At 53.7% G+C, this 22,558-nt stretch overlaps 2 protein-coding genes across 2 annotated transcripts in view; both read right to left on the reverse strand.

Moving 5' to 3' along the window:
• Window positions 1-7,443, reverse strand: part of ARHGEF17 (Rho guanine nucleotide exchange factor 17) — a 58,149-nt gene extending 50,706 nt beyond the window's left edge. The window contains exon 1 of the mRNA XM_081155707.1: window positions 4,022-7,443. Within this exon, the coding sequence (XP_081011833.1) occupies window positions 4,022-7,219 (3,198 nt within the window). The 5' untranslated portion in view covers window positions 7,220-7,443. The remainder of the gene's footprint in view (window positions 1-4,021) is intronic.
• Window positions 7,444-14,802: 7,359 nt separating this feature from the next.
• On the reverse strand, window positions 14,803-21,918 carry P2RY6 (pyrimidinergic receptor P2Y6). Its single transcript, XM_081152720.1, has 4 exons — window positions 21,785-21,918; window positions 19,146-19,210; window positions 18,262-18,350; window positions 14,803-17,416 (listed from the first exon to the last, which is right to left on the reverse strand). The coding sequence occupies exon 4, from the start codon at window positions 17,380-17,382 to the stop codon at window positions 16,396-16,398; it is 987 nt and encodes a 328-aa protein (XP_081008846.1). The 5' UTR covers window positions 17,383-17,416; window positions 18,262-18,350; window positions 19,146-19,210; window positions 21,785-21,918; the 3' UTR covers window positions 14,803-16,395.
• Between the last annotated feature and the right edge of the window lie 640 nt (window positions 21,919-22,558).

A 22,558-nucleotide genomic window follows, 5' to 3' on the forward strand; every position in this document is an offset into this window, starting at 1 on the left:
GGGACTGGAAAATGTCAGGCTCAACTCTGGTCCATCCCCCAACTCTTCCCGGCTGTGGGGGGAACCACTCCTGGGTCACACTCCACCCACTAGCCCAGGGCCCTTAGGAAGGGAGTGGGGGGGGCAAGGAATAAACAGAGGAAAGGGACAAACCTCTGCCTGTACTCCCCCTTCCTACTCTCCTCCTGCTGGGTGACAAGACGTTTAATTATAGATATTTGGTACCGCTCAGAATTCCAAATGTCCTAATCGCTTCCCCTCCCAGAACCAGTTTCCACGGAAAAATCATAGCAAAGAGCCAAGGAGGGGAAGGAGAGAACCCCCACTCCCGTGGGTTCCCTGCCAAGGGGAGACAGAGAGAAGAAAGGTGACGAAGAGCTGCAGCCAGGCCTTCCTCTGTAAAGCAGGGAGCTGGCTGGGCAAGCTGGGGGGTGGGGGCCGTGTCTGCTGGGGCAGGCGGTGAATAGTAAGGCCAGGGTTCTGGTGCTTGGGTCTGGCTCTGCCCTGCCTTACTGTGTGAACTCAGACTCAGCATTCTCCTTTCTGAGTCCTGAAGTTCTTCCCACGACAACCCCAGGCTCCGGTGAATTAAATAACCACCATAAAGGTGTTAGGGGTGTGCAGGTGACGCCTCCATCTGCCCCCTGATCCTGTTCCTCTACTCGGATGGCAGGCCAATCCCACTGAGAAACAGGAACCCGTTGGGCCCCTTCACCTCTAAGACACTGACATTTTAGGATTCAGTGGGAATCCAAGTCTGCAATTCTAAGAATTCAGCACTGTAAGATTCCCACAGCTTTCACATTTGAAGAAACATTCAGAGTGTCTGGCATATAGAAAGCACTTAAAAAATGTTAGCCACTGTTACTGCTATTTCAATATGCTAAAGTTCTGTGAGCCCATTGATCTGATTCTAACAGACAAGTCACTTCCTGTTTCTGGACAACAGTTGTCAACATCTGTCAAATGGGTATCAAGTATCTGAGGGCAGCAGGTCGGACCACAAGACTGTGCTTTGAGGCCAGGGTGAGGGAAGCCCTGAGTGAAGTCACTGATCATTGAGGCTATGCTATGTGACCTCTAAGTGGAAATGCCAAGGGTCATGGGAGGGGCAGGGAGGCTCCCACAGCTCTACCTCCTCCCCCCAGCGTATAAGCAAGCAGGTGTCCACACAACAAAGCCACCATGAGTTATCCCTCATTCCTTGAGCTCTTAGGTTCTTATAGCTCTTGCATAGACCTGCCTTTCTCTCCCTTCCAGACACACCCCAACTCCTCCTTTTTCCTTGACCACCCTGCAGGCTGAGTCCTTGCTATAGAGCCTCAAAGAGCAGTCTAACCTCCCATTGTACAGATGGCAAAACCAAGTTGACTTTCCAGGTCTTAGAGTAGGTCAGAGGCAGAGCCAGGCCTGGTACCTAGGCTTCCTGTGCCCAACAATGGGGGCAATGCCATGTGGAGGGCAAATATGAACTTGGGCAGGAGACTAAGGGACTTGTATGCAGTCTGGGGTCAGGTCAGGGGCCTCCTCTACCCCTGGGCAGCTCCTAGCTGGGTTCACACTGGTTTCTGCCTCATCAGCAAAGTGTGAAAGCCTCTTCTCTTCACTTACTCTGGAGCCCACACCATACCATCTCCACCCACAGTCCAGGGAGCGTGACTGCAGCCCTGGGCCCAAAACAAGGGAACATTGTCTCCTCCATGGAGGCCAGCAGGAGGGGGTAGACAGCTTCTCCCCATCTTCCTGGGAAGCCAAAAGGAAGGGAACAGCAGGAGAGATTCAGGCTAGCAGATGGGAGAACTTCCAGATATCATGAGGGGTTAAGGAATTAGGGGATGGTGAATATCTTCTGAGCCAATACAAGTTTAGCAGGTTACAATGAGGCCAGGAGTGCATAGCCCTGTGCTCAGAAACCAGTAGGTAGCAAGGGAGGAGGGTCGGAGGGTCCCAGGCTGGTCACTAGAAGCAGCTGGAACAGCGGAATCTGTTTTTTCCCTCTCTCCTGCCCCCAGGGAGAAGTGGTCATACCAGCACTCATTGTACAAGAGTCTGTCAGGTGGAGACCATTACGCCCATTTTACAGAAAGGGAAAGGTGAGGCATGGAACAGGTATGTGACTGATCTGAGGCCACACAGGGACCTGGAGCAGAAGCTCAAAACCTGTTCTATGATAGGCTCACCAGTTCTCTCCCCTAAGCGGTAAGCTGGGCCTGGAAAAGTGGGAGGATTGGAGCAGGCAAAGGCTTAGAGGTTGGAGAGAGCCTCCGTTGAGGGCAGAGAGAAACCTATGTTATGGGCAGGTATGTCCCGCTGCACAGCCCCCTGGAGGGCAGAGGGACCCTAAGCTTCTCCCTGAAGTCAGGCAGGCAAGGAGAGAATGTGCTGGGAGGTAGACAAGTAACCAATTCTGCAAAAAATCCCACCTCCTCTTTGGGTCTCAATGCCTCTTCGTAGAAGTAACCCCCCACCCCCAACAGTCTCCTTGAATCCCTTGATTCACCCCTGCTCTCTCCCCTAATTTAGCCTTCAAGGCTCCCAAAGGAGATAATTATATAGGAAAGGCAGCTGGGGAGGGGCCGATGGCAAAAGCTGCCCTGCTCTCCCCCTCCCCCACTCCCATGTTCCAAAGACAACAGGCACTGAAATTAGGGGCACCTGAGCTGCCCTACCAGGCCCTCAGAAGGAAGGACAGGCCCTAAATTTCCCCTCTCCCCACTCTCTGTTTTGCTGACTCTGTGGCCTCTGGGGTCTCTGTGAGAGACAACAACCAGAGCCAAAATCAGGGGGAACTCGAGACAAGGAGAGAAAAACAAAGAGAAGGAAAATTCAGAGTGAGGCGTGAGAGCGCTGGGAACGGGAGTGACCAAATTAGTCCAGGGTTTAGGGTTTCCAGGCTCTTCACTCAAGCAGGGAACACAGTGGTAGTGCAGGTCATGGCTGAAATAACCCCAGGGTCATCCCCTCGATAGGACCGGAACCCAGAGCCTCAAATCTAGCTTCCAACCTGATGCCAAGGATTCAAGCACCTGGAACCTATCTGAACCCACAGCCAAAACTCCGGGGACTCCTGAAGCCAGAAGGCAGAAGTGGAGGCCTCAGGGAGAGAGTCCCCAGGGCCTTTGCTCTTGGCAGAGGAATGGGGAAGGATCTCAGAGTCACCAGGAAGGAGATGCAAGAAGCAGGATAATGGACCAGAACCTCCACCCTGACCCACAGAGGCAATGCTGCCTGTGGGTGTCAGAACCACTCTCAACCTCTCAAGGCTGCTCTCTGCAACCCCATCCCTGAGCCTGCCCTCCCCTAGAGGCCCCCATTCTAATCAGAAGCTCCAGCAGACCTCAGGCCCCAAGAATGCCCCAATTCCAACCCACAGACTCCCCCAAGTTTGGCATCACCGGCTGGAGACAGGAACCACCTTGTCCACAATTCCCCGATTTTACAATGGGGAGGTTATGTCACAAAGAAAGGCCAGGCCCTCTCTGCTGCTCCATAAAGTAATGCCTTGCACCTCTCCAATTTTCCCAGGCCCAGGGACAGACCTACACTTGGATCTGTCATAGGAAAGCTACACAAGGAAAGGCAAACCCATGTCAACTGTGGGCCCCCAAGCCCAAACATCCTACAAGGGGTCTGGCTAAAAGGGCATCAAGGCTCTCTAGAAAGTCACATCACTCTATCATCTCCTTGTGTATTTAAAACAAAGAACCAGATAAGAATCTCTAAAGTCAATCCCTGAGAAACAGCTAAAGGACAAGATTAAAACCCTGTGTAATTATCACCCAGAGCACCTTGGAGCAGGTAAGAACCTTTGACGTCAGCACTAGCAGAGACCTGAAGCCCCTGGGGCCTGAACGGGTAGAAGCCCCGTCATTAACACTTAAAACTGCCTGGGCACTTCCAGGACTAGAGAAGCACCCTCAGACCTGGGTACCTGCCCAATGAGCACTCTCAAAAGGCTCCTGCAGAAGTCAGCGCCCATGGCCTTCCCTCAGCCCCTGAAGGCCCCCCACAAAGGACTTACCACCTGTGGTTTGCTGCACTTGCTGGCTGGGGCAGGCTCATCTGGAGTCTGGGCTGCCTCCAGGGGCTTGGCCTCGGCAGAGGGCGGTACAACCACTGGAGTCAAGCATGGCATATCCACTGGCACTGGGGCAGGCACCTCGCCAGAATGGAGGGTAAGCATGTACTGCTTAGTGACATCCTCAAGGGATGGTGCCTGCAATGTGGGGTGGGCTCGGGCTGGAAAGCCCATGGGCTCTGGCACAGCCACAGGGGGGCCAACAGAAGTCGGTGGCTCAGGCACCACAATAGGTGTGAAGGTGGCAGGCACACTGGCATGACGAACATGTTTGGATGAGGGTCGGGCCCGAGACAGGTTGCAAGTCTGGTCCTGATTGTCCTCCTCTCTCTGTAGCTCCTGATGACTGCTCCGGGCTGGGCGCTTCTTGGAACCACGGCGGATGAGCCGTGGGGACAGAATATTAGCCAGTTTAGGGTCAAGGTGGAAGTCATGGTGGGCACTGGGGGAGGCAGGCGGGGCCTCAGGTAGGGCCCTCTCAGACTGTGCCCGGCCCCTGGCAGGACTGGGCTCTTCTGGTTCTGCCTGTCGATCTGCAAGGATGGGCTCACTGCTGGACGGAGGCAACATGGGCTCAACCTCTCGGATGGGCTCCCCTCCAGGGCCCTCAAATCCAGGCCCTGCCAGCTCCCCACGGCGGCTGGGGTCACTCAAAGATTTCTTCTTGGGGGCTTTGCCAGCAACCCTGTCATCCACTACACGCTCCAAGGCACCAGGCCCTTGAACAATGCTTTGAATGACCTCTTGGTATCCCTTGCTCTCTTCACTGCCCACAGACCAGTCACTGTGGCCACTGGTCAAGCCCTCATCTACAGCTGGAGCCACTGGAAGCCCTGTTTTGGGGTTCAGTGAGCCCAGGAGGTTGCTATCCACAGAAAACCCAGAGGGCTCCTCAGAGGCGGCAGCCCGGTGGCGCTGTGGAATTGGGTCACTTAGAGACCGGTAGGCCTCTCCTGCATCCCCATTGCTCAGTTCAGTTCCACCAGGGCCTGAAGGAGGGACTTTGCGTCTCCTGCGGAGGGCACCTGGTGTGGGAGGAGTATCAGGGGACACCAGGGACCACCCTCCCAGACTGTCTTCAGCCCCAGGGAGTTGGTTGGTCTGGGCTGAAGAATTAAGGGGTCGCCACACTCCTGTTGTACCTAGGCTGCAAAAGGCTGAAACAGGAGGCTCAGGGTCTGCCCCAATGCCCTCATCTGTCAGGCTGGATTCAGGGCCAGAGAGTTCCTCCTGGGACCGCTGCCCTTGGGTCATGTCCCCTGCCCACTCAGGGCTTCCAGGGGGGATATCACTTCCATCATCCTGCTGGGCACCCATGCGCTGGATCTTCTCAAAAACCTGACGGGCCTCTTGGACATACTGATCCTGGACAACAAGGGGCAGTGGGTCGTCATCAGCACCTGGGCCTGCCAGCAGGAGCTCAGAGGAGCTGGGCTTTAGGGCACTGGTGCGGGGTAGGCGGCGGGCCATGGGCTTCTCAGAGCAAGTAAATGACTTTGTTCTCCGAAGAGTGGCTGTCAAATCCTTGAGTGTGGGGCGGGTGCCAGGGGCTGCTGGGGCTGCTGGGGGCATAGGCCCAAGTTGCCCCCCCATACCACCTGCTGATGGTGAGTCTCTGCCATCTAACGGACCACTCCCAAGGTCCCCAGGGTGCCCACCAGGCTTTCGGACCCTCAGCTCTGAAAGGTCTGAGCGCAGGAAACTGAGCAGCGTTAGGGTCTCTGAGGCAATGTCTGGATTTGACAGGGACTTGCGCTGCCGGCTCTTGTCCAAATCCAATCCTCCATCCCTCAATGCCCTTATGGTGCCCACAGGTCCCTTGGTGCGGGTTCGAGCCTGAGGCCTTAGGAGGAGCCCTTCTCCAGCTCCAAAGCTAGGGGAACGGTACACACCCCAGCTCCCAGAGCCTCGGCTAGCCCACAGATCCTCATCCTTGAGGGTCTCTGTGCTGGAATGACGGCTGCTCCCACAGGAGCCTGATGGGTTAGCCAGGTAGGCGGGAAAGCTCACCTTGGCTACTCTGAAAGCTCCCCCCACAGTGTCTGACAAGGACCTTAGTCTCTCCTGGGGGGGACCCGGTACACAAGGAGGAGAGTTAGTACCCCACTCCTGGGGCCCTTCCTCGCTAGGGGCTCTCGGTGATGTTGGGGGCTCCGGGCTCCTGGCTCCCCCAGCCGAGTCCATGCTGCTCAGACTTAACCCACAACTGTCTGGCCTGCAGTCCTTATCCAGGAGGGAGCTTCCAGGCCTGGGCCCCCGTCTCCCTCTCCAGCGCTGGCCGCCCTCACCATCTTGGTCCTCTTCACTGCCTGAGGAGAGGCCTCCGTGGTAGGCCGGACTCTGCACCCCAGGCGGCAGCGGCGGCGGGCCCTCCTCTTCCTCCTCGCTGGAGCTGGCAGCCCGGCTGCGGCTGACAGGATAGGAGGCTATGGAGGAGGAGGAGGAGCAGGAGGCCCGGGTCCCGGCCTGCGGTTGGGAGAAGCTATGCCAAGAATGTAAACCATCCGCCGGACGCTGCGCCCGCTCCTGTTGCTGCTGCTGCTGCTGCCGCCGCCTCCTCCCCTCGGTCCCTGGGCCAGGCAGTGGCCGCGCTGAACGCAGGCCCGCCAGGTGGAAGCACGTCCGAGGAGGTGGCGTCGGTGGTTGTCGGGGCTCCCGGGTAGGGGTTTCCCACGCGGCACCGTCGGGGCTCGCCGTCCCCGAGGCTTCAGAGTCGGCACTGGGCCGCCTGGAGCCAGGACCACCAAAGAGCTTGCGCATCTCGGTGACGCTGGGCCAGGCCCCGCGCGCTGCGCCCTCAGTCGCTTCTTCCACGGCCCCGGGGGAGGCGCCCCCGTCCCGGGCTCCAGCAGAGTCGTCCGGACGCGGCGCGTCGAAGCGCCGGGAGAGCTGGCGCACCGATGGCGAGAGACTGCGGAGCGGGCGCGGCTGCGCGGGGGCGGCCGGGGGCCCCGACGCCAGCTTGGACACGCGCCGGGAGGGCTGGCCCGGGACGGCCGCGACCGGTCGGCACGAGGCGCGGCGCCGCAGCCCGGGGGTGTCCGCGGCCCCCTCCCTCGGCCCGGACCCGCCGCTCCAACGCTCCAGCAACTTGAACGAGACGCTGCGATACAGTGGGGACCGGGGCGCCCCCTCTGCCATGGTGGCGGCACTCACTCCGGGGGGGCTGGCCTCGGGGAGCCGCGGCCAACCCCCCCTGCGCCCCCGCCCCAAAGGAGCGCAGCGGCCGGGATCCGAAGGCCTGGGTCTTGCAGCCGCAGTCGAGGGAGTTTGCAGGAAGAGGGCGCAGAGACCGGAGCAGAGCTTTATCTGCTGCGGCTCAAGTTTCTGCGGCTGCGAGCGGCTTCGGCTCCATCCCGCGCGGCCCCTCCCGCCTCAGCGCCGAACTCCAGGCCAGGCCTCCACCTCGGCCGGTGCGAACCGGAGCATCGCGCGAGGCCCGGCCCGGTCCGGATTTCTTCCTCAGCTCCGCGCCCGCCAGCCGGCCTGCCGGCCCCCCTCCCCTCGAGCTCCCGCTCCAGCTCCAGTTCCCTCCCTCTTGGCTGCTCGATCCTCGCTCCCTTTTGTTGCAAATAAACTTTGTGGCAGAGGAAAGGGGGCGGGGGGCGGGGCCTCCAGCCCCAAAGAGGGGGTGGGCTCCCCGCGCGCGCTAGGCTGGGAATCGGGAGTAGGGGGAGGGAATCGGGGAGGAGCCGAAGGAGAGAACTAGACTGGTTGAGCGACCCGCAGGGACCGAGCTTCCCCCAAAGGACTCACTCCGACACGGGCAAGCTCTGAGTGTGGTCAGCTCTGAGTGTGGACAGAGAGCCAGGGTGGTGCACCCCCTGCGGTTCAACTGCTTTTGCGCAGAAACACGTCCTGCCCAGGGGACCAACATGGCAACCTTGGACCCACAAACTTGTACACACCGATACTCAGGTACACGACTCTCTCAGCCCGGAAAGAGGCCGGACTCACCGCCAGGGGGAGTAGTGGGCGCCGCGGGCCGACTCGGGCTTTCGCTGCTCCCTGCCCCACCCTTTCGCCACGCCCTTTATTGGGCCTTGCGGGGAGATTCTTGCAGTAACAGCGACCGTGTCCAGCCCCTTGCGCCCCCAAACGCCCCGCCCCTCCCACCTCTGAGGCCTTGTCCATCTCTGATGATCTCCCCCACCCCCAAAGCCGTCCCACCCTTTGTGACCACGCCCCCGCCCCCTCTCAGGTTTCCAGCTGCCCGCCCTGGGCCGGGCCTTCTCCCCCTGTTCTAGGGTACGTGGCTCTTGCGCCCTCTACCGGCCAGATTTGCCCACCCCTTGAAATCCTTGACAAGTAAAACAGTACCCACCACCACAAAACCAGACGGTAGGAAAGACCACTTCCTTTACTTCCTTTCAGTCGTCTCCTAGTCCCTCCAGGAGCTGTTTTAAAAGTAATCCCTTCACAAAGGGCACTGCCCCTCCTTCGGCCTCACGCACAAAAGGAGCTTCGATGGGACCGCCTTCGACTTGCCACTGCCAAACCTACACTCCAACCTGCGGCTGCTCCACCCTCCTGACAGGGAAGGTGTGGATCGCTTCTCCTGCTATTAGCTGATCCATCCCATGGACTCCCTCCTACCTCTGCGCTCAAGTCTCTGCCCCCAGTCTCGTCTGGCAAGTCTCACATTGTAGGGAATACTGGAGCCTTCCCCTCCTCCACCTGCCTCTGCTAGGTCCCATTCATTTTCCCTGGCCCAGTTTAAGTGCATGACAGCTCTGTACCTGAGTGAATGAATGGGAATTTATAGAGTGCCTTGGATGTATTGATAATATTATTTTATTTGTCCGATTTAGTCCTTGAACCACCCTTAGGGGTAGATATTATTGTCCCTTCTATGGGACATGGAGGAGAGGTCACTTTGACCAGTGTTAACATCAGGAAATGGCAACTCCTGCTTTGACTCAAATTCAGATTTCAGGAGCTTCAAACACCATGTTCCTCCAGACAGCCTTTCCTGGCCCCAGATTCCTGATGAAGAAGGGGATTCTATCTCCTTTGAGCTCCCAGCAGCCGCCTCCTGCTTGGGCCTGAGCTCACCCTCCCCAGGAACAGAGGATCCTTCTGGTTCCCTCAACCCAGGAAGACTGTGGCTGGGCCTGACTAAAATGGGAGGCCCTGGGAGCAGGAACCCTGGTCCAGATGAGAGGGGCAGGGATGGGCAAAGGGCAGGATGGTAGACACTTAAGGGATTGTCTGACTACCGCATGAGAGAGGGAGGACTCAGCCGGGACCTTGGCTCCTGCTTGCTGATTCCCTTGGGTTGTGGGAAGTTGCTGTAAGGAGTAAGCTCTTCCTCTTTAAGTTGAGGCCAGCCTCTTTTCTGTAAGTCCCTCACTTCAACTTTGTCTCATCTCTGCCTTGAAGGGGCCAGCACATCTTTCTCTCTTCACTGGGAAATTGATGGCAAGGAAGAAAACCCTGCCTGGCCTAGTGTCTCCCTACCCTGGCCTTGCTGTGTGGACTTGGGTAAATCCTTGCACTTCCCTGGGCCTCAGTTGCCTCATCTGAAAAGTGAGGAGTGAGTCTAGGCTTCCCCAAGGTTGCCTCTCTCTGACTCTATTTGAAGTCAGATTCTGTCTCCTCTAGAGTTTCTTTCTGGTCTTTTGAGGCAGTTGTAGTATGATGGGGGGACCTTCATCCCAGGAGTCACTGCTTTCTTCTAATAATGATGTCCCCTACCATCTGAAATTTGTACTTTTCCAAACTCTTTCACACCCTGTCATATTCTGTCTTCACATCACTTCTGGAATAGAGGTTCTTTATTCCCATTTCACAGATGGGCAAACTGATGAAGGGGAGTGGAGACTCAGGTCACAAGCTCCCAGCATCCTGCAGCTTGGCTGTGAGATGAGCTGGCTTGGGGCTTTGGATCAGGAATTCCCTTGGTGGGGAGGGAGGGTGTTAAAGGATCTAGGATGGGCCTCCACCAATGGGGAGCTCACCCAATCTGAGAGGGGTGTGGCTACTTATAGCACCTCAAGAGTCCTGACAAAGTCATCTTCCTGGCACAGAGGGACCTGGGTGTTTTTAGTCCTCAAAAGACTCATCTAGAAGGGGGCTGGGAGCACTGGGCTTCAGGATGGAGAGCAGGACACTGTGTGGGGAGTCTAGAGCCGGACCCAATGCAGTTAACCTTACACAAGTGTCCAGTGACCCTAGCAGGTCACTCTTCCTTTGGGCCTCAGGCTCCTCACCCGTGAAAGGGGAATGAAACAGTAACCCGTCACCCCCATTAGTCTACTCAGCAAGATCAGAGCTGTAGAATCCCTTGGAGAATTCAAGACGGAAAGATTATGATGGTCAAAATTATGGACAATGTGGGGCCTTGGGTACGTAAGGGGGAGAAACATGAGGAGTAAGAGGACTCCAAGAAGCAGTGAGCTCCAGGAAAGAACTCTGGCTCCTGACTCCATTCCAAAGCCAAATAGAAATGTCCTGGGTTTGTCCTGTTCCTTTCCTGTATAATTAGACCTCAAGTGCACAAAATTGGATTATTTATAACCTTTTGTGCATGACACATTCTCACCAGTTATTGACTCCCACCAAAAAACAAAACAACTAGGACCTTTACAATGTCTTATATCTAATTATATAGTTCCCTCACCACCTGTTCTCCTGCTGCCCCACCACCCAAGAAAACCATCACCTCCTGTGTCCAGCATTCCCTTTTTATATAGTTTTTTTGCATTTGTGCATTTCTTTACAGTATATATTTTAATTCTAATTGTTTTTAAGTTTACAAGAAGGGCATCTTGCTGTATATAATTTCGAGGATTTCTTTTTACTTAATATTATGCTGCTAGTATTTATCCATATTGTTGTATGTCAGCGTAGTGCACTCTGGCTGCGTGCAATATTCTGATGTGTGAATATAGCACAGTGCATTCATCCACTCTCTGTGAGTGGCATTTGAATGTTTCCAGGTGTTTGCACTTGTGAACAGTGCTGCTCTGAGTGCTGTGCACACACACACATTTGCAGAAGTGCTCGGCGCACTGCACCATGTGGCTACTCAACATGGGTAGGCATTGTCGAGAAGCAAATATCTTTTCTGTTTTTTGATTGTCTGTATTTCCTTTTCTGGAAAGTGCCTGTTTGTGCCTCTTGTCCATTACTCTGTTGGGTTATAATACTTTGTTATACTTTATGAAAATTCTCCCACCTTTCCATGCCCAATACCCCTGGTGGCTTAGGGAGAGCTGATAGTATTATCGCCATTTTACAGGTAAGGAAACAGAGGCTCAGAGAAGTGAAGGGACTTGCTCAACGTTATAGAGTTAGTAACAGCACTTCTGTGCTGAGCTAATGCCTTCTGAGGTCATTGGGCCTCAGCTAAGAAACCTTCACTGCCCCTCACACTGGGTCAGGACCCCTGTGGTCCCCAGCATCTCCTGACCATTCCATGAGCTTATTGTCTCCCTAGTGAGACCTTCTTTGCCCCTGGTCCACCCTCTGTATGTTTTCTGAACTCTTCTCTTCAACTGTAATGATCCAGATGTGTATGTGTTTATTTCATTATTGTCATTCTCCATCAGACTAGGAGCTCCCTGAGGGCAGGCGCCCACTGCCAGCATGATGCCTGGCATACAGCAGGTGCTCAATAAATGTTTACTGGATGAACTGTTTGTTTCATTGTCTGCATCCCCAGCCCCCTGGATTCTTTGAGGGTAGGATCTGGGTCTGAGCTGCCTCAGTGTTCTCAGCACCATCTCTGAGGAGCACAGAGAATGTTTGTTAAACGAATGAAGAAGGGAGGAGGCCGCTGCATCCATTGCTAGAACAGATCCAGTGCCCCTGGACTTTTCCTGCTTTGAATGGAAATCTCCCCAAATCAAGCCCTGGTTCCTGACTCTCTGGCTCCCCCATCCTGGCCCTGCCCTGGCTCCCTGTCCTCAATTGCTGATTGTCTTCCCTGGGCTTGGCCTCCCTCAGAACCTTCCTTTCTTTACTTCTCCACCCATCACCTTCACTTCCTTTCCTCCAGCCTCTCCCTCCCTCACCCAACTCCACCGCCTCACGGTGTCACCATTATTCAGAGATCCCCAGGCTTCTACCTCCACCTCTCTGGCCCCTTCTCTTACCAGCCCCCTAATGTTCTAGGACTCTATGCAGGCCCCTCTCCTCTTCTTACTCTCTCCCTCAAGAAGCCCATCTACCCCCTTAGCTTCCAGCACAGGCAAAGGCATGGAGGCTGTTAGATGAAGCATAGGAAGGGTTGTAGCCTGGGATGAGGCTGGAGAGTTGGCAGGGCTAGAAACTAAGGGCCTGATGCCAGGCCAGGGAAGCACTGGGGAGCCACAACGACAGCAGTGACTACTTGCTGGGCTCTGCAGGTTCCAGGCACCATATAATGTGCTGTATACACATCTTCTCATTTAATCCTTACAATACTTCCTGTTATAGGAGGGGAAGCTGAGGCCCAGGTATGGGACCTGATGTGCCAAGGTCACACCGCCTTTCTCTAACCCAGATACTAGATCTCTCCTGCCTCATCCTCACTCTCTTCAAGGCCCAGCTGCAGTGCTCCATCCCCTGGGAAGTCTCCAACCCATGGAAAAATTATCATGGACTCCTTTGAACCTTTATGGTCTCTCTGACCCTCACCATACTCCACCCCCACACTCCTATCTGTATCCTCTCTTTCCCCAGCCCAGCAAGCGGACACCCTCAGGGTAAGTTCTCACCTCCCACCCCGTTGCTGAGTGTGCTCTGGGTTAAAGTGAGGAGGGAGAAGGGGGGATGAAGAAGATGGAGAAAAAAGGAGGGAGAAGGAAAGGAGGAACTCAAGCCCCTCAAATGGTGCTTGGAGTCCCTGGCACTGGCATGTAATAAATGGTTTTTCCTTATAGGAACAGCTGGGCTTATGGACTATGGCCCTTGTTTTTCAAAAAGTGACTGAGTTCATGTGGTTTTTTTTCTTAAAAAAGACTGGTGCCCAGCCAGCATGGCTCAGCGGTTGAGCATTGATCTAGGATCCAGGAGATCTCGGTTCAATTCTCAGTCAGGGCACATGCCTTGGTTGCAGGTTCGATCCCCAGCAGGGGGTGTGCAGGAGGCAGTGGATGAATGACTCTCTCTCATCATTGATGTTTCTATTTCTCTCTCCCTCGCCCATCCTCTCTCTGAAATTAATAAAAATATATTAAAAAAAAAAAAAAAAAAAAAAAAAGACTGGCTGCTTCCCAGGCAAAGGAGAAAGAGAAATTGTTGCAATCCCCTGCTTCAAGTTCCCTTGTTTAGAAACCTCCTATGACTATTCCTAGAGATAGACTTTGGAGGAACTCATGTGTCAAAAAGGCCAAGTCATTATAAGAATAACAATCATTGCACGCTTACTATGTTCTAAGTGGTTTTCACATATTAAGTAGTTTAATCCTCACAACAACTTTATAAGACAGATTTCATTATTTTCCCATTTTACAGTTAGGGAAGTTAAGGTACAAAGAAGTTAACTTGTCCAGAACAACAAATGGTAGAGCCAGGATACACACCTGGGGCCATTCTGTCTCGCAGGGAAGCTGGGGATGGAATTTACCAGCGGCTCACAATTTCCACTCTTGAAAAACTTACCAGAAGGTCACAGTTCTTGGTAGTCTGCTGGGACAGTCATCTGGGTCTTTACGGGGGCTCAGCCTGGGCTGTGGAGAGAGGCCCTCTGCCTCTGCTCTCCCTCCCACCCACTCCCCCATCACAGGCACCTGAAGAGTCTGGTTGAAAGACTTGGAACAAGATGTAAGGTGGGTAATATCTGTACTGCCAGGCATAGCATGGCATCGTATAGGGAGTAAGAACCAGCCTCTGCTTCTGACATCCCCTCATGTCTATCTCACTGTGGCCCAAAGAATCAAAGTTCCTTCTGCCCAACTCATCAGCCTCTCCAACAATGGCACTTGCAATGGATTCCCAAGGTGGGCTGGGCCTGGTTTCCCACTTCCCCCACCAGCTGCAAGCACACCTCTTACATTACGATGGAGTTTAACTCCTCCAGAGCCCTTCTCTGAATGTCCCCGTTGCCCAACAGCCTTGGAGATTAAGCAGGGCTAAAAGGAAGATAGTGAATCACTTTTACAGCCCTTCCCCTCCTTGCCCTGGCCCTCTGCCCTTCCCTCTCCTCCATCTTCTAAAAAGGAAGACTCTTCGACACCCTGGTCTGTCAAGTGCAGGGTCTGTGTGGTACGCCAGCAGCCAAGGGTGGGCCGGATTGTCCCACAGGAGGAAATAAGGCCTGGAGGAGAAGTGAGGGGAATGAGGGGTGCGGGTGGGGGCAGGAGAGATAAGGGAAAAGAGCAGACAAGGTGAGGATCTGCAGAGGCGTGGCTGAGGGGAGAGGTGTGCAGGGGTAGAATAGCTGAGGACCTGGAAGGGCCTTGCCTGGTATAATCCCCCTTAGCTGCCTCCTCGGGACCTTCAGTTAAGAGGTCTTTACAAGACTTTTTAAGGCTCAGGTCTGTGTTTGAGATGCTTCCATATAAGATGGCCTCCAGGCAGTCTCCAGGTACCTGCAGGCCAGAAGGATGGAGCTGAGGGCAGGATAGAGGAACCCGGCAGAATCAGTGTGTCTTAAGACTGGTCAGCAGGCTCCTTACCATGGGACCTCCGTGTAGCAGCCTCCTGACTGCTCTGAGGTGGCTCTGAGTCTCCTCAAGCTGCTGACTTCTTATTTATTTATTTATTTATTATTTTTATTTTAATTAATTTATTTTTTTGACTTCTCCTTTTAAAATGAAGCAATGTTGTGGGGCTATTTCCCCTCACTTGAGGGTCCTGATGGAGGTGTCCCAGGCATAGAGGATACCCTGAGCCTGAAAGGGGTGCATTGGGAGAGGTGGGTGGAGCAGAAGTGGGGTCTGGGGCTCTTCCTGGCATTTAACGCTCTGGTCTTACCCAGCTTTTTTCCCCTTTTTTTTTTGTTAATCCTCATCAGAGGAAGTTTTTTCCATTGATTTTTAGAGAGAGAGTGGAAGGAAGGGAGGGGAAGGAGAGAGAGAAACATTGATGTGAGAGAAACACATCAATAGGTTACCTCTGGCACGAGCCCTGACCGAGGCTTGGGATTGAACCTGTAACCCTTATGTGCATGGGCCGATGCTCTAACCACTGGGCACACCCACCAGGGCCCAGTTTCTCATCCCGCTCCTCACACACCCAACCCTCTGGGCTTAGTTAAAGCTCACTTGCTTTCCAGCCAGGCTTAGCGCATCTCTGCCCCTGGGTTTTTTTGTTTTGTTTTTTTTAAAAATATATCTTTATTAATTTCAGAGAGAGGAAAGGAGAGGGAGAGAGAAAGATAGAAACATCAATGATGAGAAAGTCATTGATCAGCTGCAGCCCACAACCCGGGCATGTTGCCCTGACCGGGAATCGAACCCCGATCTCCTGGATCCTAGGTCTACGCTCAACTGCTGAGCCATGCCCGGCCAGGCTGCCCCCGGGTTTTGTATGCACAACACCTTCAGCAGGAGCAGCCTCCTCCTCTCTGCCTTTTGGATTCCTCCCCACCTCAAGCTGCACCTCTTCTAAGAAGCACTCCCTGATTTCTCCTCCTGCTGAGCCCCCACTCCTGCCGTTGTCTGGAGACTGGCCATGAGACAGCTCTTGTTTATTCAGCTTTCACACACAGGAGGCCACATGCCCTCCACAGCTCTCTGCCTATCTGCTCCAGGGCTGGCCCAGGCTGCACTAACATAATCCCCACTTCTGTTTGCAGAGCTCCCACCAGCCTTTAACATCTGGTTCAGATGCTCCCCTCCCTACCTCCTCCCCCCCAAAAAGATCTTTCCTGACTCCTTGGACTGGGTTATGGGTATCCTTTGGGCTTTCGTTTCCCGCAGCCATGCTTACCCTCTGTCACAGCCTTCACATCACTGTGTTAGTACCTCCAGTAGTTGGGAGCCTGTATGGGGCAGGGCTTGGACTGGTTCTTTTGGGGCCCAAGAACCAACACAGGCCTGAACACACGGTGTCAGCAAAAGTTGCTGAATGAATGGAACATCACACTTAGCTCAGATTCATCCCTCAAAACCCAGCTCAAATGCCTCTTCCCAGAAGCTCTCACTTCCCCATCTCATCTTCTCTCACTCCCTTATTAGTGACTCCAGAGCATGCCGCATACCCAGTTACAGTACATGTCACACTGTATTTCTGTGAGCAGCTTAACATGGCTTCTCCAACTCTCCATGGCTCACTGGGACCTTCTGCAGAGGTAGGCTCAGGCTTATTTGTCTCTGTGCCCACTGGTCCAGAGAAAGGGCTCATTAAATAGTTGGTGAAATTTTCAGGTCTGTCCTGCCCCGGTGGACTCAGCCACCCTGCCGCTTCCACTTGGCTGTGAGTTTCTGTAGCAGTTCATGTGGCCGCCGGCGGAACTTCTTCTGGGTGAAGTAGAAGAGAATGGGATCCAGCACACTGTTGGCACTGGCGAAGGGCCGCGTGCCTTTGTAGGCAGCTGCAAAGGCCTCCAGCACCGGGCAGGAGACACCGGGCGTAGAGCGCACTGCCAGATAGGCTGTCTTGGTGATGTGGAAAGGCAGGAAGCTGATGGCAAAGGCGGCTGCCACCACCACAGCCATGCGGGCTGCCTTGCCACGCCGCTCCTGGGCCACAGGCCCTGCCGGGCCGTCCTGGCGACACAGACGGCGGGCCAGACGGCAGTAGCAGGCCAGCAGGGCTGCAAAGGGCAGCAGGAAGCCGACGACTGTGAGGGCCATGCCATAGGGCAAGTATCGCATGGCCAGGGCAGGTGGGCTCAGGTCGTAACAGACGGTGCGATTGCGCTGGATGCCTGTGGCGGCAAAGAAGGCTGTGGGCAGGCACTGGGTTGTCACGGCCAGCCACACGGCCCCACACACTACCCAGGCAGCCCGGCGACCCCCACGCTTGTGCCAGGGGGCCAGAGGGTGGCAGATGCCCAGGTAGCGCTGGAAACTGATGCAGGTGAGGAAGAGGATGCTGCCATGTAGGTTAGCATAGAAGAGGAAGCGCACCAGGCGGCAGGTGAGGTCACCGAAGGGCCAGTGGTCACCTCGGGCATAGTTGTAGATGAGCAGGGGCAGGGAGCAGGCGTACAGCAGGTCAGCCAGGGCCAGGTTCAGGGTGTACACAGCCGTGCGGGTCAAGGCCCGGCGGGACGTGCAGATCTGGGCGATGACACAGATATTCAGGGGCAGGCCAGCCGCCAGCACCACCGAGTACACAGGTGGCAGCAGTAGTCGCTTGAAGTTCTCTCGGTAGACGCAGGTGGTCGGCGGTGAGTCCAGAGCATGGCTTGTGTCATTGTGCCAGTCCATGGCTGCCTGACCGGGCTTCCTAAATCTGGAGAGGCTGGGGAAGCAACACACAACCTGTGAGTGACCACATTCACTGACCACCCAATAGGGCTCTGTCCCTCTCTGGGTCTTGGTCTCCCCACCTGAACCGTTTCTGATTACCCGTCCCCTCAAGGCCCACACAGCCCTCACAAAACCTGGAATACAATAAAGCTTGAGCTTGGGAGAAATCCAATTCATTTTTTTAAAAAATTCATTGATTTTTTTAAAGAGAGAGAGGGGGCAGAAATCGATTCATTGTTCATTTATATGCATTCATTGGTTGTATGTGCCCCTGACTGGGGATCGAACCTGCAACTTTGGTATATCAGGATGATGTTCTAACCAACTGAGCTACCCAACCAGAGTTAACTTACTTTCTTTTTATAGTATTCATTTTTCACCAGACTTCCTGGTAAACTTCTTGTCATCCTTCAAAACCTTAGTCAAAAGTCTCTCCTCTGTAATTGGAGAGTGATAGACTTTGATTTGAATCCCAACTTACTTATCGGTTATGAGACCTTGAGCTACTAATACACCTTCTCTGAGTCTCAGCTTTCCTATCTGAAAAATGGGGGAATGGTGCACCTACCTCTCAGGATGTTACGAGATTAGAGGCACTAAATCATGCTATACAGGGCTTCCCCCGGCACCCTGGAGTTTGGAGATCGTGGTTATGGTGGGCCTGCTTGTCTGGGTCTCCTTCACAGATCGGGAGCCTCCTGAGAGGTGCCACGTCTGGTGCTTCTCTGTCTCTGAGAGCCCAGCCCCAGGGTCCAGGGCATAGAGGGCCATGTTTTGTTTTGTTTTTTTGGCCATGGTAACTCTTAGTGAAGCAACATGAACAAAATGTTCACATACCACCAGCTGACCAAGGACAGCGTCTACCTCCTTGGCTTGGACTCCACCTTCCAAAGCCATGGTCCTTCTTTTGGCTGCAGTTTTCTTATCTGTAAAATAAGGGAAGGAGGTGATTCAGGAGTTCACTAAGCCTCCTTCCACTTGACTTAAGGCTACAAGGCTGGTCTGGCAGAGCCACTGAAGCCACAGCGCCCTCTGGTGGCTAGAGTAAAAACAGCTTCCCTGAAGGCAAAGGGCAGGCGGAGCAACCATATCAGCAAGTTACTTAATAGGGAGGGAAATCCAAACAGTGAAGGGAAGTGGCTGCTTAATCTTATTTAGTAAATTAGAGGCAGAGCCCTGCCACCCCACTCAGGAAGCAGCTTAATGTAGCCCAGGGGTGGGGAGCTCCGGCAGCCTGTGGGTGGTGAAATCATTTGGTCTGACCCTGCCAAAGTAACCGCAGGCAGGGCTCAAAAGTCAATAAACCCAGGAACTTTTTTCATAGCTAATTTTTAAGTTGATAATTTTGTATGACCCTCAAATGGTGTTATAAGTATCCAAATGGCCCTTGGCAGAAAAAAGGTTTCCCACCCTTGGTGTAGCCCAGGGACATGGAATGTAAAGGTTCAGAGAATCAGGAAGGCTTGGTTCAAATCCTGGCTTCCCTTCTTCCATGCTGTTCAACCCACCACATGTCACTTGTCTTTTCTGGGCCTGTGTCCTCATCAGTAAAATGTATGATAGGCCTGACATGCAGCAGGTGCTTAATAAATGTCATGCTGTGCTGTTTTATCCTACACCTTATCCCTCTACTCATCCCTTCAGGCTGAAGTTTGGGGGAGCCAGCAGCACAAATGCCTAAGGGGTCCACTGGGGGCTAAGTCTGACTTCTTGACGCTCACCTCTCAATTGTTATTTTCACATTTACTGATGTCCAGAGAGAATTCACCATTTAACTCCAGTGGACCTGTAAGGCAAAGCCATTGAGATAGTGAGTCAAATCCTCCCCTCTCCCTATTTTACAGATGGGAGAAACTGAGGCCCAGAAAAAAATATAAAGTCCTGCAAGTGCACTCAGAGGGTGATAGAGGGTTGAGGCAGAGTAAGTACATGGGCTCTGGTCTAGATGCCCAGGTTCAAATCTCAGCTCTGCTACATGTGAGCTGTGTGGCTGTAGGCTCATTACTGAACCTCCATTTGCCCATAGGGCTGCTGTGAAGATCAGTGCTTGCCACAGGGCAAGTGGTAGCTGTTCCTAATGTGGATATACCTGCTAAGTAAAGTTATGAGATTTTTAAAAATTATATTAGAGCAAAACATAATTCTCCACACTAATTTCTTCCAACTTAAAATTTGATTTTGATGAAAATATTTTACCCAGATTCTGGGCAACTGCAAAATGATGATGTTTGGATTTTCCAGTCTGTATCTCACATGCCCTATCACCTTTAGTTACCAAATTGTCTTTGTGAACTTCATCCCCTGAGTTAGGAGTGTTGAGTGCCCAGCTAACCAGTTAGGCACAAGGGGGAGGCCAAGGAAGAAGCTTGGCAGTATCTCCACTGTAACTAGGAAGGCAAGATTAGGACAGGCAAGAGAAAGTTTATTCATTCATCTCTTCACTCATTTGTTCAGGCCATTCTTTCATTCACATATTCATTTTTTGGTTTTTACATGCAAGGCATTTAATGAGTATTTACTGCCTACTGGATGCATGAGACACAGTATATAGACATAGAAGTAGGTAGACAGATACAGACACAGAAATACATATGCACATTTACCTATACTTCTATATATACCTATACAGAGTGGGGCAAAAGTTGGTTTACAATTGTTAGTAAGGAAAACAATACAATAATAAATAATAATATAAGGATAAACTCTGTGTTTATTCTTATAAACCTACTTTTGTCCCACCCTGTACATGTGCTAGTCTGAGGGGGGAGACCAGTGTGAGCCATAGGATGGAAGAGTTTTCAGAGGAGGGTGAAGGGTGGAGCAAGTCCCTGATGGTTGGCTAGGGTTTCTCTGGGTGGAGAGGGGTGTGAGGACTCCTGGGGTGTCCCCAGGTGGGGAGGAAGGTGGAGCAGACAGGGACTGAATGGAGAGCAGCCTGCTGGGCAGAGGGTCATAGTGAGAAGGAGGAAGCTGGTGGAAGGAACCGCGTTGCTGTATCCCTAAACCCTCCTGGAGAGGTCTGTTGCCCTCAGACACCACCCCAGAAAGAGCACTCTGACTTAGGTGACTGGAGACCCTAGTTGTTTTCTGCCCCCCACTCCCTGGTGAGATGGGTCCTTTTATCAGGAAGCAGGGCTGCATGAGAGGATCCAGGGCAAACCTTTAGGTCTGTCCCAGGAAAGGCAGGCTGGCTGTCACCTGGCTCCCTCAGCCATTCTGCCTTCTGAGGACACAGGAGGGGTGAGCTGTTCTCCCAGTTCCTGGCAGGAGCTGGTTCTGAGAGGGGGCTCGCTAGGCCCCTGCCTCCAGGCAGCAGCTGACGGTGGCTCTCTCCAGCTATCACATCTGTCACCCACTCTTGGGCCCTGAGGCCTGGACCAGCTCAGACCTCAGCCTCCTCCTGGGCCCCAGCTACTCCACCCATGGTGGGGGGCTTTCTAACAGATGGCTCTGACTACCTTCTTTCCTGCATCCCTCTGTCCTTTGGGCAAAAGCTCAAACCCTTGTCCTGACAGTCAAGCTTCTGCTGAGTCTTCTAGACTCATCTGAAGTACCCCAGGTCCCTCCACTCTGCCCCTTCCTCTCTTGTCACACTGTTCCGAAGATACCGAGACTGCCAGAAATCCAGGCTTCCTCTCCAGCCTCCCCATCTTTACTGTTCTCTTCACACAAAGTGCCATTCAACCCACCTCTGTTTGTCAACCCCCCAAGTGTCCATCAAGCTCCAGATCTAATTTTGCTTCTTCCTTTTCTAAAAAAAATATGTTTTTATTGATTTTTTAATTACTTTTAAAATATATTTTTATTGATTTCAGGGAGAGGGAGAGAGATAGAACCATCAATGATGAGAGAGTCATTGATCGGCTGTTTCCTGCACACCCCTGACCAGGGATTAAGCCCGCAACCCTGGCATGTGCCCTGACCGGGAATTGGACCGCGATCTCCTGGATCCTAGGTCGATGCTCAATCCCTGAGCCATACTGGTCGGGCTGTTTTTATTGATTTTGGAGAGAGAGAAAGGGAGAGGAAGGGAGAGAGAGAGAGAGAGAGAGAGAGAGAGAAACATCGGTTTGAGAGAACATCGATGGGTTGCCTCCCGGGGACTCAGCCCACCACCGAGAATCGAACCGGTGACCTCTTGGTGCACCAGACGACCAACTGAGCCACACTGGCCAGGGCTCTTCTTCCTTTTCTGATCCCCCAGTTGGGTGGAATCCCTTCCTCTGGGAACCCCCAATTCTGTGGACCTCCTTTAGGTCAGCACTAAACGCAGCCTGCCTGCCCAAAGTCAGAGTCCCTTGGGTCCAGCCCCAGCCCCACTTCACACTGGCCCATGGCCCCGAGATACACCAACACTCACATGCAGCCTCCTGTCCCTGAAGCGCCGTGGTGGTCCGAAGTGTGGTGGAGCAAGGGGAAGCCAGACATGAGGCTCCCCACCCTCCTGCCCCCAGCCTGGGCTGTGACACCTCTGCTGGGCGGGCAGCTTCCTCTGTTTCCTGGCAGGACTGTCTCTGACTGAAATAGCCCCTGCGGGGGCCCCCCCTCCCTACCACCCTTAACACCAAGGCCTGGCGGAAACTGGGCCTAAGAGGAGCAAGGAGGCCAAGAAAAGATCTCCTTCCCAGAACTCTCCCCCACCCCAGCAGAGGAAAGAGGGTGAGGAGCAGAGAGAGGGGAGCAGGGGGACCAGAGGCTGCTGGATACAAGTCAGCCACGTCGGCCCAGCAGCTTCTTTCCTCCTCAGCCTCTTCTCAGTCTTCTCATCTGTCAAATGGACAGGTTAGTGGTTAAAGAGCTTCCGGCTCCTCTTTCAGCTGTGACACCCAGAGCCATCTTCCCTGTCACCAACTCCTCCATCCACTCCTCCTTCCTCCATTCACTCAATAGCTCGGACGCTGGCATGCCCAATCCTCTTTGGCTAGCCACCCTCTCCCTCCCTTTCTAGCTCCCTTCCTTTTCTCCAAAAGCACTTATTGCGCACCTACTGTATGCCATCAGATATTCCCACATTTCCCCTTTAGCAGTCATTGCCTCTTTCCCATGGCAGGCCCAGGGCTCCCTGGGAGTGATAGGTGTGGGTTGTGGGGATGGAGGTGATGCCTCCGAGAACTCACCTGCCTGTGCAAGTCCT

The sequence above is a fragment of the Miniopterus schreibersii genome, assembly GCF_964146895.1.
Source record: "Miniopterus schreibersii genome assembly, chromosome: 12".
Taxonomy (NCBI): Eukaryota; Metazoa; Chordata; class Mammalia; order Chiroptera; family Miniopteridae; genus Miniopterus; species Miniopterus schreibersii.